General features: G+C 40.1%; 2 protein-coding genes across 7 annotated transcripts; one reads left to right on the top strand and one right to left on the bottom strand.

Annotated features, from left to right (window-relative positions):
* Nucleotides 1-5,575: 5,575 nt before the first annotated feature.
* LOC114249892 (carboxypeptidase D) lies at nt 5,576-20,627 on the bottom strand. Of its 6 annotated transcripts, XM_028183588.2 has the most exons (14): nt 20,418-20,624; nt 18,004-18,106; nt 16,379-16,540; nt 15,085-15,218; nt 13,197-13,333; nt 12,760-12,947; nt 11,632-11,661; nt 11,357-11,533; nt 11,043-11,161; nt 8,089-8,265; nt 7,760-7,852; nt 7,266-7,379; nt 6,788-6,807; nt 5,962-6,073 (listed from the first exon to the last, which is right to left on the bottom strand). In XM_028183588.2, exons 2-12 carry the CDS (start codon nt 18,092-18,094, stop codon nt 7,272-7,274), a joined length of 1,416 nt encoding a protein of 471 aa, XP_028039389.2. In that variant the 5' UTR covers nt 18,095-18,106; nt 20,418-20,624; the 3' UTR covers nt 5,962-6,073; nt 6,788-6,807; nt 7,266-7,271. The 6 variants fall into 6 exon arrangements, with proteins under 6 accessions (XP_028039391.2, XP_028039388.2, XP_089585618.1 ...); XM_028183590.2 differs by lacking the exon at nt 7,266-7,379 and having other exon boundaries at nt 5,576-6,073; XM_028183587.2 differs by lacking the exon at nt 6,788-6,807 and having other exon boundaries at nt 5,576-6,073; nt 20,418-20,623.
* On the top strand, nt 10,320-11,022 carry LOC114249893 (superoxide dismutase [Cu-Zn]). Its single transcript, XM_028183592.2, has one exon. It carries the CDS (start codon nt 10,384-10,386, stop codon nt 10,987-10,989), a length of 606 nt encoding a protein of 201 aa, XP_028039393.2. The 5' UTR covers nt 10,320-10,383; the 3' UTR covers nt 10,990-11,022.
* Nucleotides 20,628-20,723: the final 96 nt, after the last annotated feature.

The following is a 20,723-nucleotide window of genomic DNA, read 5'->3' on the forward strand; positions in this document are numbered from 1 at the left end:
GCTCCTGATGGAAGCCTCTACGGTGGCGGCGTGGGCGCCCATGCGTCCATACCCGGTCGAGGTCGAGGGAGAGGCAGGATGGTTCCGGGACACGATGCGTCGCATCTGTGATGCGTCGATGCCCCGGATCGGCCCTCGACTTCCTAATCGCCAGGCGTACTGGTGGTCGCCCGAAATTGCGCAACTCCGCGTGGAGTGCGTTCGGGCGAGGCGCGAGTGCGCCAGGCATCGCCGCCGCCGCCTGCCGCGGCGCAACGATCCGGTTGCATTTGCGGCGGCAGAGGCCCGGCTGCACGGCGCATTTCGTGTCGCGCAGAGGGCATTGCAGCTGGCCATCAGAAGAGCCAAGAACCAACACATGGAGGGTCTCTTGGAGACGCTGGATGAGGATCCGTGGGGGCGGCCCTATCATATAGTGCGCAATAAAATGCGCTCATGGGCCCCCCCGATCACGGAGCGTCTCCAGCCTCAGCAGCTGCGGGACATCGTCTCGGCGCTGTTCCCGCAGGAGCGGGAGGGATTTGTCGCTCCCGCTATGGACGCGCCGCCGGAATACGACGGCGAAGTCCCTGCTGAGGTGCCCCGTATAACGGGGGCGGAGCTCCGTGTGGCCGTGCGCAAAATGTGTGCGAAGGACACTGCACCCGGCCCGGACGGCGTCCATGGCCGGGTTTGGGCCTTGGCTCTTGGTGCCCTAGGGGACCGACTCTTGAGGCTTTACAACTCCTGCCTCGAGTCGGGACGGTTTCCTTCATCGTGGAGGACGGGCAGACTCGTGCTGTTGAGAAAGGAAGGGCGCCCGGCGGATACTGCCGCCGGGTACCGTCCCATCGTGTTGCTGGATGAGGTGGGCAAGCTGCTGGAACGCATTCTGGCGGCCCGCATCATCCAGCATCTGGTCGGGGTGGGACCCGATCTGTCGGCGGAGCAGTATGGCTTCCGAGAGGGCCGCTCAACGGTAGACGAGATCCTTCGCGTGCGGGCCCTCTCGGAGGAGGCCGTCTCCAGGGGTGGGGTGGCTTTGGCGGTGTCGCTCGACATCGCCAATGCGTTTAACACCCTGCCCTGGTCCGTGATAGGGGGGGCACTGGAAAGACACGGAGTGCCTCCCTACCTTCGCCGGCTGGTGGGTTCCTACTTGGAGGACAGATCGGTTACGTGCACCGGACACGGTGGGATCCTGCACCGGTTCCCGGTCGTGCGCGGTGTTCCACAGGGGTCGGTGCTCGGCCCCCTTTTGTGGAATATCGGGTATGACTGGGTGCTGAGAGGTGCCCTCCTTCCGGGCCTGAGCGTAATCTGTTACGCAGACGACACGTTGGTCGTGGCCCGGGGGGGTAGTTTTGCCGAGTCTGCCCGTCTTGCTACCGCTGGGGTGGCGCATGTCGTCGGCAAAATCAGGAGATTGGGCCTCGACGTGGCGCTCAGTAAATCCGAGGCCATGTGGTTCCACAGGCCCCGGAGAGTGCCACCTGTCGATGCCCATATCGTGGTTGGAGGCGTCCGTATCGGGGTCGGGGTGCAGTTGAAGTACCTCGGCCTCATTCTGGACAGTCGGTGGACCTTTCGTGCTCACTTTCAGAGCCTGGTCCCTCGTTTGTTGGGGGTGGCCGGCGCGTTAAGCCGGCTTCTGCCCAACGTCGGGGGGCCTGACCAGGTGACGCGCCGTCTGTATACGGGGGTGGTGCGGTCAATGGCCCTATACGGGGCACCTGTGTGGGGCCAGTCCCTGACCGCGGGGGTGGCGAAGCTGCTGCAACGGCCGCAACGCACCATCGCGGTCAGGGTCATCCGTGGTTATCGCACCATCTCCTTTGAGGCGGCGTGTGTACTGGCTGGGACGCCGCCTTGGGTTCTGGAAGCGGAGGCGCTCGCCGCTGACTATCAGTGGCGGGCTGACCTTCGTGCCCGGGACGTGGCGCGTCCCAGCCCCAGTGTGGTCAGAGCGCGGAGGGCCCAATCTCGGCGGTCCGTGCTGGAGTCATGGTCCAGACGGCTGGCTGATCCTTCGGCTGGTCGTAGGACCGTCGAGGCGATTCGCCCGGTCCTTGTGGATTGGGTGAATCCTGACAGAGGACGCCTCACTTTCCGGCTCACGCAGGTGCTCACTGGGCATGGTTGCTTCGGTGAGTTCCTGCACCGGATCACAGCCGAGCCGACGGCAGAGTGCCACCATTGTGGTTGCGACTTGGACACGGCAGAGCATACGCTCGTCGCCTGCCCCGCATGGGAGGGGTGGCGCCGTGTCCTCGTCGCAAAAATAGGAAACGACTTGTCGTTGCCGAGTGTTGTGGCATCGATGCTCGGCGACGACGAGTCGTGGAAGGCGATGCTCGACTTCTGCGAGTGCACCATCTCGCAGAAGGAGGCGGCGGGGCGCGTGAGAGACGCGCAAGCCCGCCGCCGTCGGGCGGGGGCCAGGGAGGCGGATCTCGCCCAAGCCCTGGCCCTCTAAGGGTTTCGGGTCCCCTTCACATGTCGGTCTGGGGACCGGCGAAGGGGGCCTAAGAAGACGACGTGCAAGCTGCTCTGCACGCGTTTTACGCAAGAGCATCCGGGTGATGGAAGGCCGGCTATCCTCGACCCACGCTGGTTCTGACCCAGCGGGGTATTCCGTAGGATAACCCATTCTAACCGGCGTCATCTAGGCGGGCTCCGGATAGCCTGCCGACCGAGAGGGCTGGTGGTCGTGGCGCCGACGACCGCCAGTCCGGCGTCCCGAGGGGGAGGGTGATGGGAGAGATGTGCTCCGCACTAAACGCTTCACTTTCCCCCCTTTGCCTTTTCATGGGTTCTGTCTCATGCGAGGTTCGGACGCGGGTTGTTGAGCGACAGGAGGTTTTAGTCAGTTCGACTCCGACATGCCCCGCCCTTCATCCCCAGGGGAGGGCGGAAGTCCGGCGATTTCCTCCTGACCAAAAAAAAAAAAAAAGGCCTGAATAGCGACAACTGGTTGGCAAGAGCTGGGTGAGAATAGCCGGGGATCGTGCTCGACGGCGTGCAATTGGAGAGGCCTATATCCAGTAGTGGATTGCTATATCGTCGCTGTCAAACCAAAATCTGCTATGTGCAAAAATAACGAGTAAAAATATTTTCGTATGGAAGTGAATTTTTAAGATATTTTTTTTATTGCTTAGATGGGTGAACGAGCTCACAGCCCACCTGGTGTTAAGTGGTTGCTGGAGCCCATAGACATCTACAATGTAAATGTGCCACCCACCTTGAGATATAAGTTCTAAGGTCTCAGTATAGTTACAACGGCTACCCCACCCTTCAAACCGAAACGCATTACTGCTTCACGGCAGAAATAGGCGGAGTGGTGGTACCTACCCGTGCGGACTCACAAGAGGTCCTACCACCAGTGATTACGCATATTATAATTTTGCGGGTTATATTTTTATTACACGATGTTATTCCTTCACCGTGGAAGTCAATCGTGAACATTTGTTGAGTACGTATTTCATTAGAAAAATTGTTACCTGCCTGCGGGATTCGAACACCGGTGCATCGCTACATACGAATGCACCGGACGTCTTATTCTTTAGGCCACGACGACTTTAAAGTATATCAAATGAAAGCTATAGATAAATATTAAAGCTATAGACATTTATCAGTTTTTTTCATACGGAAAATAGGGCTGTGAACTATACGAAAAGGTCAAAAAGTAAAAATCTCAGATTTTGGTTTGACAACGATGATATGCTGATGATGATGAATCCTATTTCCTAGCGTATTACGGAAGCTCCATATGTTTTCCAGTAACTATAATTACGACATACGTTATTATTTGTTTATCTATATCTAGTAAATAGTTTGGACCGATAGTCTCGTGCTCATCATACGGGACTTCTTGTCGAACCGCTCTTTTCGATATCGAGTCGAGGGAACCCACTCCTCCCCACGACCTCTCACAGCTGGAGTCCCGCAAGACTCTGTCCTCTCCTCCTCCAATCTCTACAATCCCGCTTTTGCAGGTTAGCTGTCCGAGCTCCGTGGTTCGTGAGGAACGTTGACCTACACGACGACCTGGGCCTCGAATCTATCCAGAAATACATGAAGTCAGCGTCGGAACGGTACTTCGATAAGGCTATGCGTCATGATAATTGCCTTATCGTTGCCGCCGCTGACTACTCCCCGAATCCTGATCACGCAGGAGCCAGTCACCGTCGACGCCCTAGACACGTCCTTACGGATCCATCAGATCCAATAACCTTTGCATTAGACGCCTTCAGCTCTAACACTAGGAGCAGGCTTAGGGACCCCGGTAACCGTACTCGTCGAACTCGACAAAGAGTTCGCCGTGCAACCTAACCCATGAATCAGCTTGCTGAGTTTCTCGCCGGATCTTCTCAGCGGGTCGCGATTCCGATCCGGTAGTAGATTCATTCGCGAAGCATCTGCTCTTGAGCTGTTAGGTCTCCTTCGGAGGCGCTCGGGTAGCTGTTAGCAAATCCCACCCCTCCTGGCTGAGCCTTTGCTCGCCCACCTGTCCTGGTGAAACTGGAAAGGCCTCCGAGCCACGAGTAATCCTTCAACCATAAAAAAAAAAGTTTGGACTGAACGTTAGCGAATTAATCAGTGAAACGCTTTTAAAATACGAAACACACAAAATATTCTGCTTATTCTTGTCGCACGTGTCATACGGTAAGTAAATATACGACGATCAATAACCGAATTAACGTGGAAAATTTACATTCTGTTTTTGTAGTTAAGGTCTTTGATCTTGCCAGGTTAACTTCAGAATTAGAAATTCGAAATATTAGTAGGTAACATCGATTTTTTTTGTATTAAATATAAAACGTACACAATGTTGTTTTGCAAGAACAAAGATATTGTTGAAAAAGCATGTTGCATATATTTTTCTTGGCTCTGCTGATGCGACTTACGTATAATAGTTTAATTTACTGTAATGGAACGAGGTATGAGGAAAGTTGCCAACAGTTGACCAGCGACTTGGCTGGTATTTGATAAGGTCTTTAAATGACGGTAACTACCAATCATCAAGTGGGCCGTATGCTTGTTTGCCAACAAAAACAATAAAAAGCCCATTGACTGTCGTTGTTTGTATAAAGAACATTTTTTTTCCTTACCTATGCTGATAGCCTTGAGAGACTATTTCAGCTTCTCCTTTACGTGTAGGTGAGCTTACGGGGCTCTAACCGGGAGTGCTGCTAGCACTGGCCCTAGCAAGAGCAGTACTTCTCAGAATCTACCACCGGATTGGAAACGCGACACCCACTGAGAAGATTCAGCGAGAAACTCAGTGGGTTGTGTCTATGGGTTAATTCACTCGTCGAGACCTTCGTCGCAAGCGACGGGTTCAACGAGGACGGGACCGGGGAGAACATCAATAACTTAACATTACCCGCTCACCACCTATTGTACGTTGATCGTACCTACTATTAAATAACATATTTAATATTCTGATGCGCTATTTCATGTTAAGTTATTTCGTTTCACTAAAATCCGCCTAGTAGTATTTGCGTGAAAAAGTAACAAAAATCCATTGATCTTCAATTTACAATTCACATGGTCATGGAACGTTGGTGAGAGTGAACAAAAATGAGTGAAAAAATAAATTTGCAACAAATTTAATTAAATAGGTACACAATTATAAAATAAATAGTTCTAGAAACATTGCTACTACTACTATTTACAACTTAATTTCGAACTAAAGACATTTATCGATCTAAAGGAGATCTTAGAGTTGAGACAACAATTTCAACAAAGTATTTGACTATTTTGGAACAAGATATAAGTTTTAGTGTCAGAAATGTACGAGCATGTACATAATAATATGTATCTAAGTAGATTTATTGTGTAATAAATTTTACATTTTTCCTATTAAACAAACTATGTAGAGGCTATTTATTTTAACATTTTGATACTATTAAATTCTTTGGATGTTTAACATAATAAAAGATCTTTTAAATTGCTTTTAACCAAAGAAATTCGACACCATGTTATTGAAAGAGTTGGTAAGAGATGCGAAGATCCCGGTAGAAGGTGTGGGCACTGGAGGAGCACGCGGCGGTGGTGGCAGGGGTCTGTAGTATGGACCTCCATCTATGCGCTGGCAACATATACATCTCTATATAAATTTTACTGCTATTTATTCTATTAGAACATCACTACTTGCAGTCGTGTCATACTTTAAATCCCGTATTAGGCACACCTGCAGCTTATTTGAATCGTCTTTGGAAGCAATGTGTTAGGGGAGAGGTGTGGTGACACAATTTTCATGATACCACCTTGGCAGCACAAGATGAGCCCAGTGATCATGGTCACATCGTATTTTATGTGTTACAAGTAATTTCAAATTAAAAAAAATCTAATTCTTCAGTTCAGAAACGGCCAAAATGCGACCGCCACGTGTAAAGTAAAAAAAAGAGTAAATTTGATCGGACTATGACCGTGACCACTGCGTCGTTTCCTTCCACTAATTCATTAAATTCTGCTTCTAATTTTGATTTGCTGTTGCCAGTAACAGAAAACCTACAGTCCTACCACCAGTAGGTGGTTTTAATATTATATTATATTATAGTATGTATTATATAATATTCTTATAGTATGTAGAATAATCTTCCGTTAGATCGTGACAAATTTACAATTACCAATCCCTCAAAGTTAGAATTATCTAACTTATTAACGTTCCTTTTTTAACTACCCATATATTTTAATATTATTATTATTTTTTAATTTATCTAACCTATGTACGTACTTTCTTCTCAAGAATTACTATGTCTAAAGGCTTATTAATGGAAATTATATTTTTGTATTCACTTACTTGTTTGTCCTTAGGAGAAACTAAAAGGAACATATTAGGTTCATTAAACATGCGTGTTTAGTTATTAACTTCAATCTACATATTTAAAATAAGCGGTTATAGACAAGATTTAATTGAAAATATTAGAGTAGGTATTTTAATTCAGAAATGAATATGATTACACCATTGTTACAAATACCACATGCCACATAATTATAATAGATAAATAATACAATAGTTAGTTAAGCACGACGAATTTGTTAGATTGTTTTAGATTAATTAACGCATATGTAGATTTTCGAACAAGTTGTATGAAGTAGGTTAAATTAAATTAAATTTGATGCCTATTTATATATCGGATGAAAAAAGCAGTTTCATTCGAATGTTAGATGTCACCTATGCCAACCCTATCCACGAATATATGACTGTTAAAATTATACTGAACGAAATGAACCCACAGCGATGTTTCGATTCTTAATTAAAGTATTTATGAACTGACTCGCAACTAGTCTTCAGGAAAAACAATAGTTTCTTCAGCGTCGATTGTCGTTGTAATGATTGAGGTGGTCATCGCTTCTTCAGATTCGCTTGTTGTTGGACGGGTTGTAACATCCTAAATACCCACAATAAAAACTACAGTGTAAGAAACTATCTGTACTAAGAACACGAATATTCGAGTTAAATTCGATAAGTCAGTGTAATAATCTAAAATGGTTCTTCATTTTTGTTGCCGCCTCTGTTCTAACGATTTCTACTTGTAGTCATTCAATTTAGTATCTTATTAAATTTGAACCTAAACTTATTGTTTATTACAAATTTAATTTAATAAATAATTACAAGACATCGATTTTCACGTGAAAACATGACAGGATTAGTGGTTAAATTGGCAAACTAGGCCTAACCACTTTGGTACCCTTCTAATATTTACAAATATTACAAACTTGCACGAATTTTTCACATATTTACATATTGTTATATTATCGTTTCACTTACCTTCGCGGAACGCAAAGTAACATTTAATAACGTTGGATGGCTATCAATAACAATAAATTCTACTTCTTGTGGTAAATATCCCTCCGCCGAAATCTGCAAAGCATTTATCGAATATGATGAAATCAGATTTAATTAAAGAATCAGTTAATCACAATCAAAGTCAATACAAAGCGCAGATATGAAGTAACAAAATATGTCAATACCGTTCGAAAATAGTGAAATGAATTTAGAATTTCTTTCAAATTAAAGCGTATTGATATAGGTATTGATCATTGATCCTTAAGTTACAATTTCAAATACGTTAAATATGAATAAATCATAAATCTTACATCCATGCGGTACGTTCCGGGTAAAAGAATGCGCCAAAATTCTCCGAAGTTAGTAGTATGATAATTGACATCTCGTCCTTTGATTTTGATAGCTGCACGCTCTACTGGATTATTATTTTCATCCATGACAAAGCCGTGGGCACCTCGGTGTACTTCCGCTAAGTATTTTATAAGAGACTGAAAAAAAATTGGTAATTGATATGTGTTGTGCTTCTAATGTCGAGGCCCAATGACTATTGCTTTCATTTTTTGTGTACCTATTACTACTATCTTGTAAATGTTTTCCAGCATAAAGGAAAAACTAGCTCGAAGCTGTTATGGACAAAATTTATATTTCGACATTATGTTATGATGACATTATTAAGCTGAGCGACGGCATGTACGATGTTAAATCTATGAACTCTGATAACCACATAATGGTACCACAGATGGTACTTAGGCTCATTCATTTGTGGCTACTGGTAGGTACCTGTTACCAGGTACTGTGAGCATGTATGTGTAGGTACCACGTTCCTGTCCATTTCTGCAGCAAGGAGTTATGCGTTCCGAGTAGAAGGCATGGGTCAGCCATTAAATGCACATTACAATTGAGATTTTAATCTTATGTGTTAAGATTTGCAATGACATTCACGCATGCGATAGCTCTGATTACAATTTAAAAGGAGGTGGACCGTTAGCCTATTTACATAAAAAATAAAAAGCTATTACTTATAAAAGGTTTCAACAAGAACACCCGAACCACGGAGCACGATTTTTAAGTAAAGACGTCGCTCAGTGGCATCTTTTGTAATAAGAAATATTTCATATATGAATCATTATTATTTTAGATATAAGTACATATATTCCTTTCTGAACCAACACAGCTTTTACAGATAAATGAATAAAGTTAAATAATACAGGAAAACGATGATCTTCCAATAAAATCAATATCTATTACCATCATTTACAAGTACAAGTAGGACAAAGGATTTTTGACTAAATTTGTCTTGTTTAATCAAAGTCTTATGACCATAATTTTTTATTGTAGCTAGTAAAATATTTTTATCATAATAATGCGATTTGTTTTTATCTTGTTCATAGTTTTTAATCCTTATCTCGTAAAGCAACATTTTTGAAGTTGTCGTTTTAATGATTAATCATTTTGCGGAACACACGCAATCTTTGACGCCATCTTTGTTTAAATTTCATTAGAGGTCAAATTATTTCGCGATGGCTATTACCAACAACCATGGAATTATACATATATACGTAAATATAATTTTGAAAAAATGGGGTATAAATGTCGTTACCCTATTTCAGACGTTATATTGAAATTTCAATTGTATCAGAACTCGATTTCTCGTAAATTTTACAGTGATAATTGAAAAGCGAAAAAAGAAACTACGAGTCCAATAATTCAATTTTTAGAGCGAGTATAATTTTTTACTTGCTGTTGAATTAATAATATTGTGTATGATGGCATGAGGCTAGTTCCATGATGTTTAAAATTTATTACATTTCAAGCGTACAATGTTATCAAAAGAGAGCTACGCTACGTTCGACTGCTCGAGCCGGAATGTTTTGTGCGACAATAGTCATTCGTTTTTTTTTAATTATGATTGAAGGTTTACTTGTGGCCCGGAGACCTTTCCAGTTTCACCAGGACAGATGGGCGAGCAAAGTCTCAGCCAGGAGGGGTGGGATTTGCTTACAGCTGCCCGAGTGCCTCCAAAAGAGACCTAGCAACTTAAGAACAGCTGCTTCGCGAATGATTCTACTACCGGATCGAATCGCGACCCGCTGAGAAGATCCGGCGAGAAACTTAGCGGGCTGATGCATGGTTTAGGTTGCACGTCGAACTCTTTGCCGATATCGACGAGTACGGCTACCGGGGTCCATTCTCCCAGTGTTAGAGCTAAAGGCGTCTAATGCAAGGGTTATTGGACCTGATGGATCCGTAAGGACATGAGGCACTCGTGTTTATAGTAGAAAGTGGGCGTAGCTTAGTCATGAATTCTTAGTATAACAGTTGTTGACATGGGTAACATTAAGGAAACAGTTAACTTTAACTATTTTTAGTTAACTAAATAATGACGTTGCGCCGAGATGTATGTATTAAATTATTTATTCACATACGATCAGACGAAATAGAGAATAGAAATAGTATTAGTTAAATAAGAATACGTGTGTAAATAAATACCAATATGCTTTCAACAACAAAATTATCAGTATGATAAATGAGAGATAAGACGGACTACGCTGTGTAATTCACGTGAGATACCTTGCTCAAGAAAGTCGTCTGTTGATTTACTAAAAATGACGATAGTGACTATTATTTTTTTTGTTTTCCTATGTGTATTTACAAGCGGAACCAACGGTGAGAACAGAGTTGCTGTAGCCCATTTAATATCGGGAAAAATTACGGGTACTATTGTTTTTACTGAAACTTCGGAAGGTCTCCATATAACGGGTACTATAACCGGATTACCAGCCGGGAGATACGGGTTCCATGTTCATGCTCTCGGAGACACGAGCACTTGTGACGCCGCCGGGCCACACTTCGACCCTGAAGGCAACAATCATGGAGGCCCAGATCACAATGTACGTCACGTTGGTGATCTTGGAAATGTTGTTTTTGTTGGAAACCAAGAGCCTGTAGCTACAGTCAACTTTGTGGATAGATTGATAACTCTACGTGGAAAAAATAACATTATTGGTCGTACGCTTGTGCTACATGAACAAGAAGACGATCTCGGACTGGGAGGACACGAGCTATCCCTGACAACTGGTAATGCTGGACCACGTGTAGCTTGCGGAGTCATCGGTATTAGATCACCAGCTGTATGGAATTCAGCCGTGACATCGTTCCCATTGATCGCACTTTATGTATTGGCTGCAGTATTTTTACTGTTCTTAAATTAAGTTTTTTTGATGAATAAATATTTTTAACAGATACGTTACGTGTTTACTGTTACCTGTTTATTGTCTTGCCAGTATTTGGGTAATTCGTGGGCTGGGGGATATTTACAGCAAGATATTTCTAAAGTGACTTCCATACATCCGTGCCACAGGTAGTTGTAGTCTTGCATGCCACCTGTAAAGATAACAATAAATCCAGAGTAAAGCCCTACACGGTAATACAAAGCTTACACATACTCTACTTACAAAAGCAAGCTATTATTATAATTCTGTAATTATGTTTGTACAACCGTATAGGCTGGTCGAAGATCATTTGGTAATGGTTTCTATTTTCTAAAGGGAATTATTTTAGTTGAATGCGTTTATTTACCTGTCAGTGGATACCAGGCCGCTCCATTTGTAATGCCATTTTCGAATCTTGGTGATCCCGATTTGCAAGAGACACCTCGAGACATTTTGGCATGGTTTTTAGAGTATACCAAGGACAAATGTTTGAAGACATCATCATCGGGAGATATTGACGGCGTGTGTTCATAGTTTTGAAACACTGCTTGCAGGGGACATGTTGGGAGAAAATAAAAACTTATTAGCATATTAATTTAATCTACTAAATTACTGAAACATATGTATTTAATTATACGTCACCAGAACACAGAACTGATGATCTGCATATTCCTTTAGAAGCGTGTAAATCAAATATTTGTGTGTTAACCACTACCTATGTCTGTTTTTCATTTTTCTTTGAAAAGCAATTCTATCAAGCTATAATCGTAGAGTGATCGTAGTCTAAAAGATAAGACATTCGGTGTATTCGTATCAAACGATATGACTATACCTTCAAATCCAGGTAGGTAATATTTAAAAAAATGGTACGTGTTCCCGGAATCGCTCTTTTGACCACAAGGCTGTTGAGCTAGGATAAAATTGCAGTTCACGGCCATTATTTAATCACATTCCTGCAACGCTTATTTATTTGCTTTATTTTATATTAAATACTATTTTTCTTGTAACATAATCTTTGGTCAACTCACTATCCGAACTGAGCAAACTGTCCGGTTGCTGTCGGCGGTTCATAAGAAATTTCTGGCATCATGGACACCGCTGTATAGCATAGGTGTTGTGCAAATCACGTGAACACATTTTTGTATTTCAAAACGATTTTTTTTATTGCTTATATCTGGATTCGAATACCGATGCAACGCTACATACGAATTATCCTTACTACGTTTTATCCTTAAGGCCACGACGACTTAAACGGCAAAGGACAGTATGCATTCACGATGCGGGAAGTTTTTTTTTTATTGCTTAGATGGGTGAACTTGCTCACAGCCCACTTGGTGGTTACTGGAGCCCATAGACATCTACAACGTAAATATGCCACCCACCTTGAGATATAAGTTCTAAGGTCTCAAGTATAGTTACAACAGCTGCCCAACCCTTCAAACCGAAACACATTTACTGATTCACGGCAGAAATAGGCAGGGTAGTGGTACCTACCCGCGCGAACCCACAAGAGGTTCTACCACCAGCATCGTGGGAGTCAATCGTGAAAATTTTATTAAGTACGTATTTCATTGGAAAAATTTGGTACCTGGATTCGAACACCGATGCATCGCTACATACGAATGCACCGGGCGTCTTATCCTTTAGGCCACGACGACTTAAACGACAAAGGACAGTATGCATTCACGACGCGGTAGGTAATTGTTTGCTAAGTCAATATTTTTTGACGTACACATAACTAGTTAAGCATTAAGTTTCCGAAATACTTACTAGAACTGGGAGTGTTGTCGAAAGGATAAGACGCGACCAGAGCACCGCCATGCAGCGACCCAGAGAGAACGAACTGTATTTTGCTGATCCATTGTTTCACTGCTTCTGTTTCTGGCTGAGGCTGTTTAGTATTCGCTTTGAAAAAATCGGGAAAATTCCTGTTCAAATCATGACGACGTGCATTGTGCCTGTAATGCGAGAAATGCAATGCTTACAAGAAGGGAACAAAAATAGAAGAATAATGACTATTTTACTACACACCATCCACAATTACAATTTTACAAATTTTGCGCAATAGTTATGTGTAACTACAATATAAAAATTCAAACTAACTATAACAAAAGGAACTACGATATTTTGTAATTTTAAAATTATGAATTGAACGACATCAATTCAGTTTATAATAATGCATTGTATTCATCTCTTCGGTACATTACCTGCCATGTATGGTGTCGCATTGTCCTTCCCTCGATATTGCGAAACCATCAGGATTCATTGAGGGCATTAAGTGAATACGTGTGTTGTCCAACAGCCATTTCACGTACGGATCAGTTGCATACGACGTCACTAAATACTGAAATAATTTAAAAAAAATGTAACTTTATTATTTTTTTTCGTCTTATTTAGGCAGATGATATCGTGAGCCTGTTGATGTGTAAATTATCTGTTACTGGGATTGAAATACGCCACAAAATGAATGCAGTTAATATATATTTGGAAATGAATTCTCAATGTCAACAAACATAGCATTCTAATCTATCCAACCAGAGCACACGATGACTATAATGCAGAATACATGCAATATGAAATGCGCTATAGTACATTGGTACACGGGATGAGATGTCCTACTTTTTTCCCACGGTGCACATACTATTTTTTCTCCTACCAGGCCGAAAGTTCGTGGAGTACCGAGTCGGGGTCCAGGGGCGAAGCCCCGGTGGAGTCCAGGGGCCAAGCCCCGTTGGGGTCCAGGGGCGAAACCCTGGCAGGGGGTAGGGGGGGCGGAGCCCCCCGTACTCATAAAAATACAATTTAACTGTTTTTTAATTTTTAAATAAACTACTACTATTTGTATAAGAATTATCTGATGAACTCATCTTTGTTTAATACTTCACTACTGAATTTTATTGCCTTTTGTTTATTTCACTTTTACACTAAACACAATATTGCAAATTACCCGAGCACAACAATGGTGGAGAATTTTAGGTGCGTGAGAGCAGACGTAGACACTAACGCGCATGCGCACTTGTCATTACCCAGGGAGGAAAAGTTACACTTTCTTCCCTGTACAGCGGAAGGAAAAGTTAGACTTTCTTACCTGTACAGCGGGAGGAAAACCGAACTTTCGGCGTAGGTAGGAGAACAAAAAATAAAACACGCTCCGTCGTAACTCAGCTTTTAGATGAAGGGTAGAGTGGAAAAAAAGCTAAGCTTACTTACTACTTATTAATAGCAGTAGTAGTAGGTCAAGAAAGTCGTGGACGTGACGTCAATATATATAAACTATATCGTATAAAATCTCATGAGAAGTGTGAAATTGAACATTTATTTACTACCGTTTGATTTGAAACTCGTTGAAATGATAATTAAACACTAAAAAGAGACAAACAGGGTTTAGCCTGCCAGAAAATGTAATAGAAAAGTTCGGTTTCATTATAGCAGTCTGAAAAATACATATTATGTTTTTAAGTTATTTCTAATGCATAGAAACATACTGCTTAATGGAAAAAAAAATTTAAGTTATCCTGCTTGGAAAACCCACCATTAAGTGGGTAATTTGTTTATCTAACATCTCACTATTATTTTCCTTATTTATACACCAAGGTTTTACCCATTAGACGAATCAAAAAACGATCAACATAATATGATAATAATATACATGATTTTTTTCACGTCCATAGCTTATTAGTCCATTACCTCTAACCTATCAAGTTTTATGAATATGCAAGTATTTTATATATTTATAGCAAATAAAATAGTGTTTTTCACTCATATTCCAGAAGTTTTTCTCCAATACCGACATCATTCACGTTTTATAATTAGTTTATTTTATACTGACAATTTTTTTTAATTAATAGGAACACAAAAAAGATATAGCAAAAGCAACTCCGTTCGGGTGTGCGATAGACACATCTCTTTTATTATTTTAACAACAACAATTATTTGATTGTCGGTATGCCGATCAAAGGATTCGTTGGAATATCTTCCTTTTGCGTCATGAAATGTGTTGTTTCATCTTAAAACAGAATTATTTATTCAATGTTGATTTTTAAACAAAGAAATTAATGTTTTGTTTTTAGTTTATTAACATAGTATAATAACTACCTGTATAAGATGTAGAAGTAGCTCCCGTCCTACTGCTTCGTTACCGTGTATGTTAGCCACATATTTAACATCAGGCTTCCCAATCATGTGCTCGTATGGAGACACAGAGACGACCATCACCCATAGATCTCGACCTGTAACATTTTTAAAATACATGCGTACACAATTTTCTTAGGTAATTTGTTTTTGTGTTAAAATTGCCAGACTCCGCGGCTCGCCTTAATAGGCCAAGTAAGCGCTGCCAACGTCCAAAAACTACATGAATGACCTCGCCCACATACAGTCGTGAACAATTGAGTTATGAATAATTGGAATACTGAAATGAAGACAAGGACTGGAGCTCCTTAGTATTCAGTTAGGTTGTTTTGGGACCAGACAACGAACGGCTTTGCTGTCAGCCAAAAATCGTTTGGGGGTATATCGGAAAATAGGTCTTCAAGTTCTAGGCTTTCCTATGACCCGGCTATTGTAATAGTAGCCTCACATATTTTCCTTCGATAATCCCTTATTTCAAAACTGTTACTTCCTTTAATGAGTAGGCTGACAAGGTCTGTTACGAGTTTGTATGGATGACCACTACAGTGCAATCTTACCGATTCTACTAAGAAGCAAACCTGTATTTTGGTGTGAAAGTTAAGGACAACTGCTATACGAATGTATGCAGTTTTCATATCGCGGACTCTCTGATTTCAGGTACCGCTAAACATCAGGTTGCTTGTGAGCTTGTCTATCTATCGTAACTAATAAATATATATATATAAAATCAAAAGAATCGAAATCGCTAGAAGGCTACCAAATGGTCAAACATACAAAGCGACCTTAAGGAAGCCCAGGTCGAACCGGCACACCACAAATTGACAGTCAAAGACAAGTTTTAAGGAAACCTAAGCTAAACCCAAATACAGAAACATACATAAAATACAGAACGATGGAGAAGATAATCCAGAAAGAAGTAATTTAATAACTTATTAAAGTTATATGAGTACTAGAGCACGGCATATAGTGAGCTTAAGTATTCAAGAAGAACACTGAAACAGGTTTATATCAACTAACATTTCCTCAAGTGATGAGGAAAATTTTACGAGTTTTTACCCTGATTTCTGACATACTTAAATAATTTAATAACTTTAGGACTTTATTATACCCGAGTAAAAAATAATAAGATAATGATACGGAAATTTTGATGCGTCAATAAAGCCGCATAGAGCTATGGTAATGGTTAAGAATAACCAACTAAAGATATATTGCGTATAAATAAGTACACGCTTAATGCTATTGAAACCGGTTGACTAACCTTGTACCGACTTCCCAATGGAATATAAAGCTGTGAGTTCAGGATATTTGGCAGAAACTGCACGTAGATACCGCGTCATCTGATCATGATCGTGATATTGAAACTCCAAGTCTGGAGCATTTTCACGTGATTCCACTTCACCTAGATTGGTTGACGCTTCTTCTGCATTAAAAATATATATGATTGAATTAATAAACTCAATTTCAAAAATAAACTCTCCAAAAACTTTGGATCAAAGACAAAATTATTTGATCTTGATTTCCACGGAAACATGACGTTGCCTTTTTATTTGTTATTCAGAATGTTTGATACTTTATTTATGGCGAATATAAATCTTATATGATAATAAAAATAGGAATTTAAAATAGTTTATGAATAAAATAATTTACTTGACGGTTATATTTTATGTAATGATTGAAAAATTTGCGTTTACTAGAACTTATTTTGGTCATAGTGAGCTTATGCAGCTTACGCAGTGAAGACACAATTCAGTTCGAAGTTACAATAAATAAGATATTCAATACATATTGACTTCACTAGGATTATCCCGTGGTTCCATCAGTGTTCAAATAGAAACAAATAATTTGAATGTAAAATACGGACTTACTACCGGTTTTATTTAAATGGTGCAATTATACGATTCAAACTAACATATCTAAAACAAACTAAAAACACGTTGACAATTTTACTACCTACTGTGTAGTACAAAAAAATTTTTTATTGCCCCTGTAGGCAGACGATCGCACGGCCCACCTAATGGTGAGTGGTTACCGTCGCCCATGGACTTCAGCAATGCCAGGGGCAGAGCCAAGCCGCTGCCTACCGCTTAATACTCTCCACAAGCCTCGTTTGAAGAAGGACATGCCATAGCGCTCGGGAAACACCGTGGAGGGGAGCTCATTCCATAGCCGGATGGTACGTGGCAAAAAATACCTCTGGAAACGCACTGTGGATGACCGCAGTGGCTCCAGGTAGTATGGATGAACTCTATTCCGGTGGCGGGCGGTGTGATAGTAAAAACGAGATGCCGGTATCATCTCGAACAATTCCTCAGAGCAATAATAGGAAACCATAATAGGAAAACAAAATGTTTATGTTATTCAATAAACTTATTGTTTTAGTAAATACATATTTCATGTACTTTGAGCGTACAGCGAATGCTGTTGGCGTAAAGCGTTGTAAGACCCCCTACATCTCATCTGTTAGCTGATTCTTAAATATGTTTCATGCACGCAAACAGCAAATAAACAATAATTATTAATCGCGAATTTTCTGTTTATTTTTTGCTTGAATTGAACCCTGTGTCGTGGAATTACCAGCCATACGCCGTGTTTTCGTTTTAAGGTGACGCAATTGCATATCTGTGCTACGAATCACTATTGGGTTCCAGTTTAAAGAGTGGGAAACCCGATATACAATACAGTTGAGACTTTTAACTAATCTTTTTTTTTACATTATCGATCACGAACCAGTTTAGAGTTTCCAACCTTCCAACAAAGCCTTTAAGGCTTGTGTGAAGTACCTCAATAATTTACGTACTTATTTATTTGCTGAAGTTTCTAGTTGCCTAATGTTGTAATATTAGAAAATATATTATTTTATTTAATGATATTGTGCACACATACCTCCGTTTAAGCTTGGATTATGAAAAGATTGCGCAAATGTCGATCCAGCCAGCAAAAAGTATATTAAAAATATGTTTTTTCTCGCCTCCATGTTGTAGTTATTCTGAAAAATATAAAAGCCTTTAGAAGATATTTCATAAATGTATAGTTTATAATAGTTGATAATTGGTTCATGGATTATATCAAACTAATAATCACGACGAATAAAATACATATCTGGTAAGCGCTACACGAAGTAGTGGCTTCGAAAACAATGAGGTATGGGTCTGCTGATGTCTCTGAGCAATCACGACCACTTAAAATCGGGTGGCTCGTAATCCTGTCTGCATAGGGTCAAATAAAAAAATAGATAGTAAACACAGGACTGCGTAATAAGATGGTTTGACAATAGTTTAGAATTCCTTTGGGCATAAAGTTCACGAAATAAGTTTAGTCATAATAACAAAACAAAATCAGATTCATGTTTAAATATCAATTAAATGTAATAATGGAAAAAACAATTTTCATCCCTAATACGATAAGTTATTAATATATAATTTAGAACAAAAACACTAGCACTGCACTAATTGCTTGCAAGTGAGTTTGAGTTAGTTAGATGAGGGAATTATAACAATATCATATGAAAGCAATAGTTTCAAAATACATTTTTGGTTTAGGAATACATTAATTATAAAAGTAGATTAAAAAAAACAGTTTTGTACATTTCACGGCACCGGTGGGCGATTGAAACAACTAGGTACAGTAGGTACCTGAAAAATGATCTTGCTTCTCGATTCAAGAATCTATGAGAAGAATAAATACATTTTACGATAGTACTAAGACCGACTGTTTGAAATCCTATAGGTACTCGCAACTATCGATCCTTCGACTAGCAATTCATGTTCGCGATGTTGCTATCGTGATTTGTGATTGACTCATGCTCCATTCGAATCGATTTCTAGAGAAAATCATTGGGAACATCGTGATATTTTACAAATGTTAATGTAATTCAAGATTCTTGTTGTATTTGTTGTAATTCAGCAGTGTGCACTACTGTTTTATGGTAGGTTGATTAGTATGCGGCTTTCTTTTTAATGTTATGATGAGTTTTTGGAAGCAAGCGAGCCTTCGTCGTCGCTCTAGTTTGGTACAACCGGTCGACACAGAAGGTCACTGGGTTAGTAGAGACCTTACTAATTCACAATAAAACAGAACTACAAAAAATTTTGTACGTTTAAAGTTAATATATAATTTAAATTGTGACAATATAGGATAAAATACGGCAGACAGATTCCCTGTTACATTTCATAAGCGAAACTCCTCGTGAATTACGTATAATAATTAAAACGGATATTAGGGAATATCTATGACATAATTAAAATTATGTTTGTTTTTTTTCTCCTATGTACATTAATTATTATGATTATTCATTATTGTACTTGGTGATCACAGAAAATACCAAGTTATAAAATTTAATGTTGGAAAAACAATGGATCGAAGTGACGCTATTAGTAATTTTTTTAAGTAATAATAGGTAGGTAAGATGATTAAACAAATTCGGTCAAATACACTTTTTAACATTTAATAATCACACAATTAAGAGCATTTGTATTATATTACGCAAAAGTGGAACACTAAGGCCAGTGAATTGCTTCAAGCTATTTTAAATATTTAAATTGAGCTATAATCAAATTGTCCTGTTCATTACTTCGATGAATGCAAAAAATAAGAATGCCTTTTGTACTGTAAACATAATACCTATAGCTTTATTTGTACAAGGTGTATACTCGTCTGAGAGTGATGGTAACGGTGAGCTTTCCTTCCGCTCTTGGCATTGGCACATTGACCCTATTCTTTACACTCTTACATACTAACTTTCGTTTTTAAAGTAAACAAAATATTTATTCAGCTTAGTACTCCAAGCTGCTTGCAAACGACTACAAAAAAAGGAAAATTGAATACTATAAGTGTAACAAAAATAACTAATTGGGATTGTTTATATACGTATGATATACATATGTGCATGTGTAGTAAATTCACACGTTCTTATTATACGTGAAACTATGATGCTTGTTTTAAACAATGCAGTTTTTATTCTGTGAAAGTTTTCAAATGTGATTCGAATACAGATACACACCTACATTTGAAAATCTGTTCATTAAATTTATTGTTATAACATTTGTTAAATGAAAAAATTACATTCCGTAATAGTAATTTTTATAGGTGAGTTGAGTTTTCATTTTGCGTTAATAGACAACATTTATAAAAAAGCAGTTGTATTTAAGGCTTTTTTTTTAAATAAGACATAAAACATAGTATGGCAGTTAGTACGTAACTTTTGTATTATAAATACATTGTACAACAGTTTGATATTTACTCAAGATGCAAAGCATTTTAATCAGAAAATGTAAAAGGCAAAAATAATAAAATCTTACCTTAAGCAAAATGGAGATCTGCTATATTAAAAATTTAATTACTACACCAGTTTTAAGTATCATTTAAAAAGTTCGAAAATCACAAACATAAAATAAGTTAAAAGCGAATTTTATCGAGCTTATAACCCAAATAACTGTATCTAGTGTTAGCAGACGAGCCAACTGCGCTCGACTGGCATGACATCGGCAACTGATGGTACTTGGTAAGCTAAGGCTGGTGCTCGACGTGACACAACGTCATCTGCGTCATCCAACACACCACACAACCGGAAAGTGCTTTCTCTCAAAACAACTTCACTAAACCAG

This window comes from Bombyx mandarina, chromosome 08 (genome assembly GCF_030267445.1).
Source record: "Bombyx mandarina strain Sakado chromosome 08, ASM3026744v2".
NCBI classification, from domain to species: Eukaryota; Metazoa; Arthropoda; class Insecta; order Lepidoptera; family Bombycidae; genus Bombyx; species Bombyx mandarina.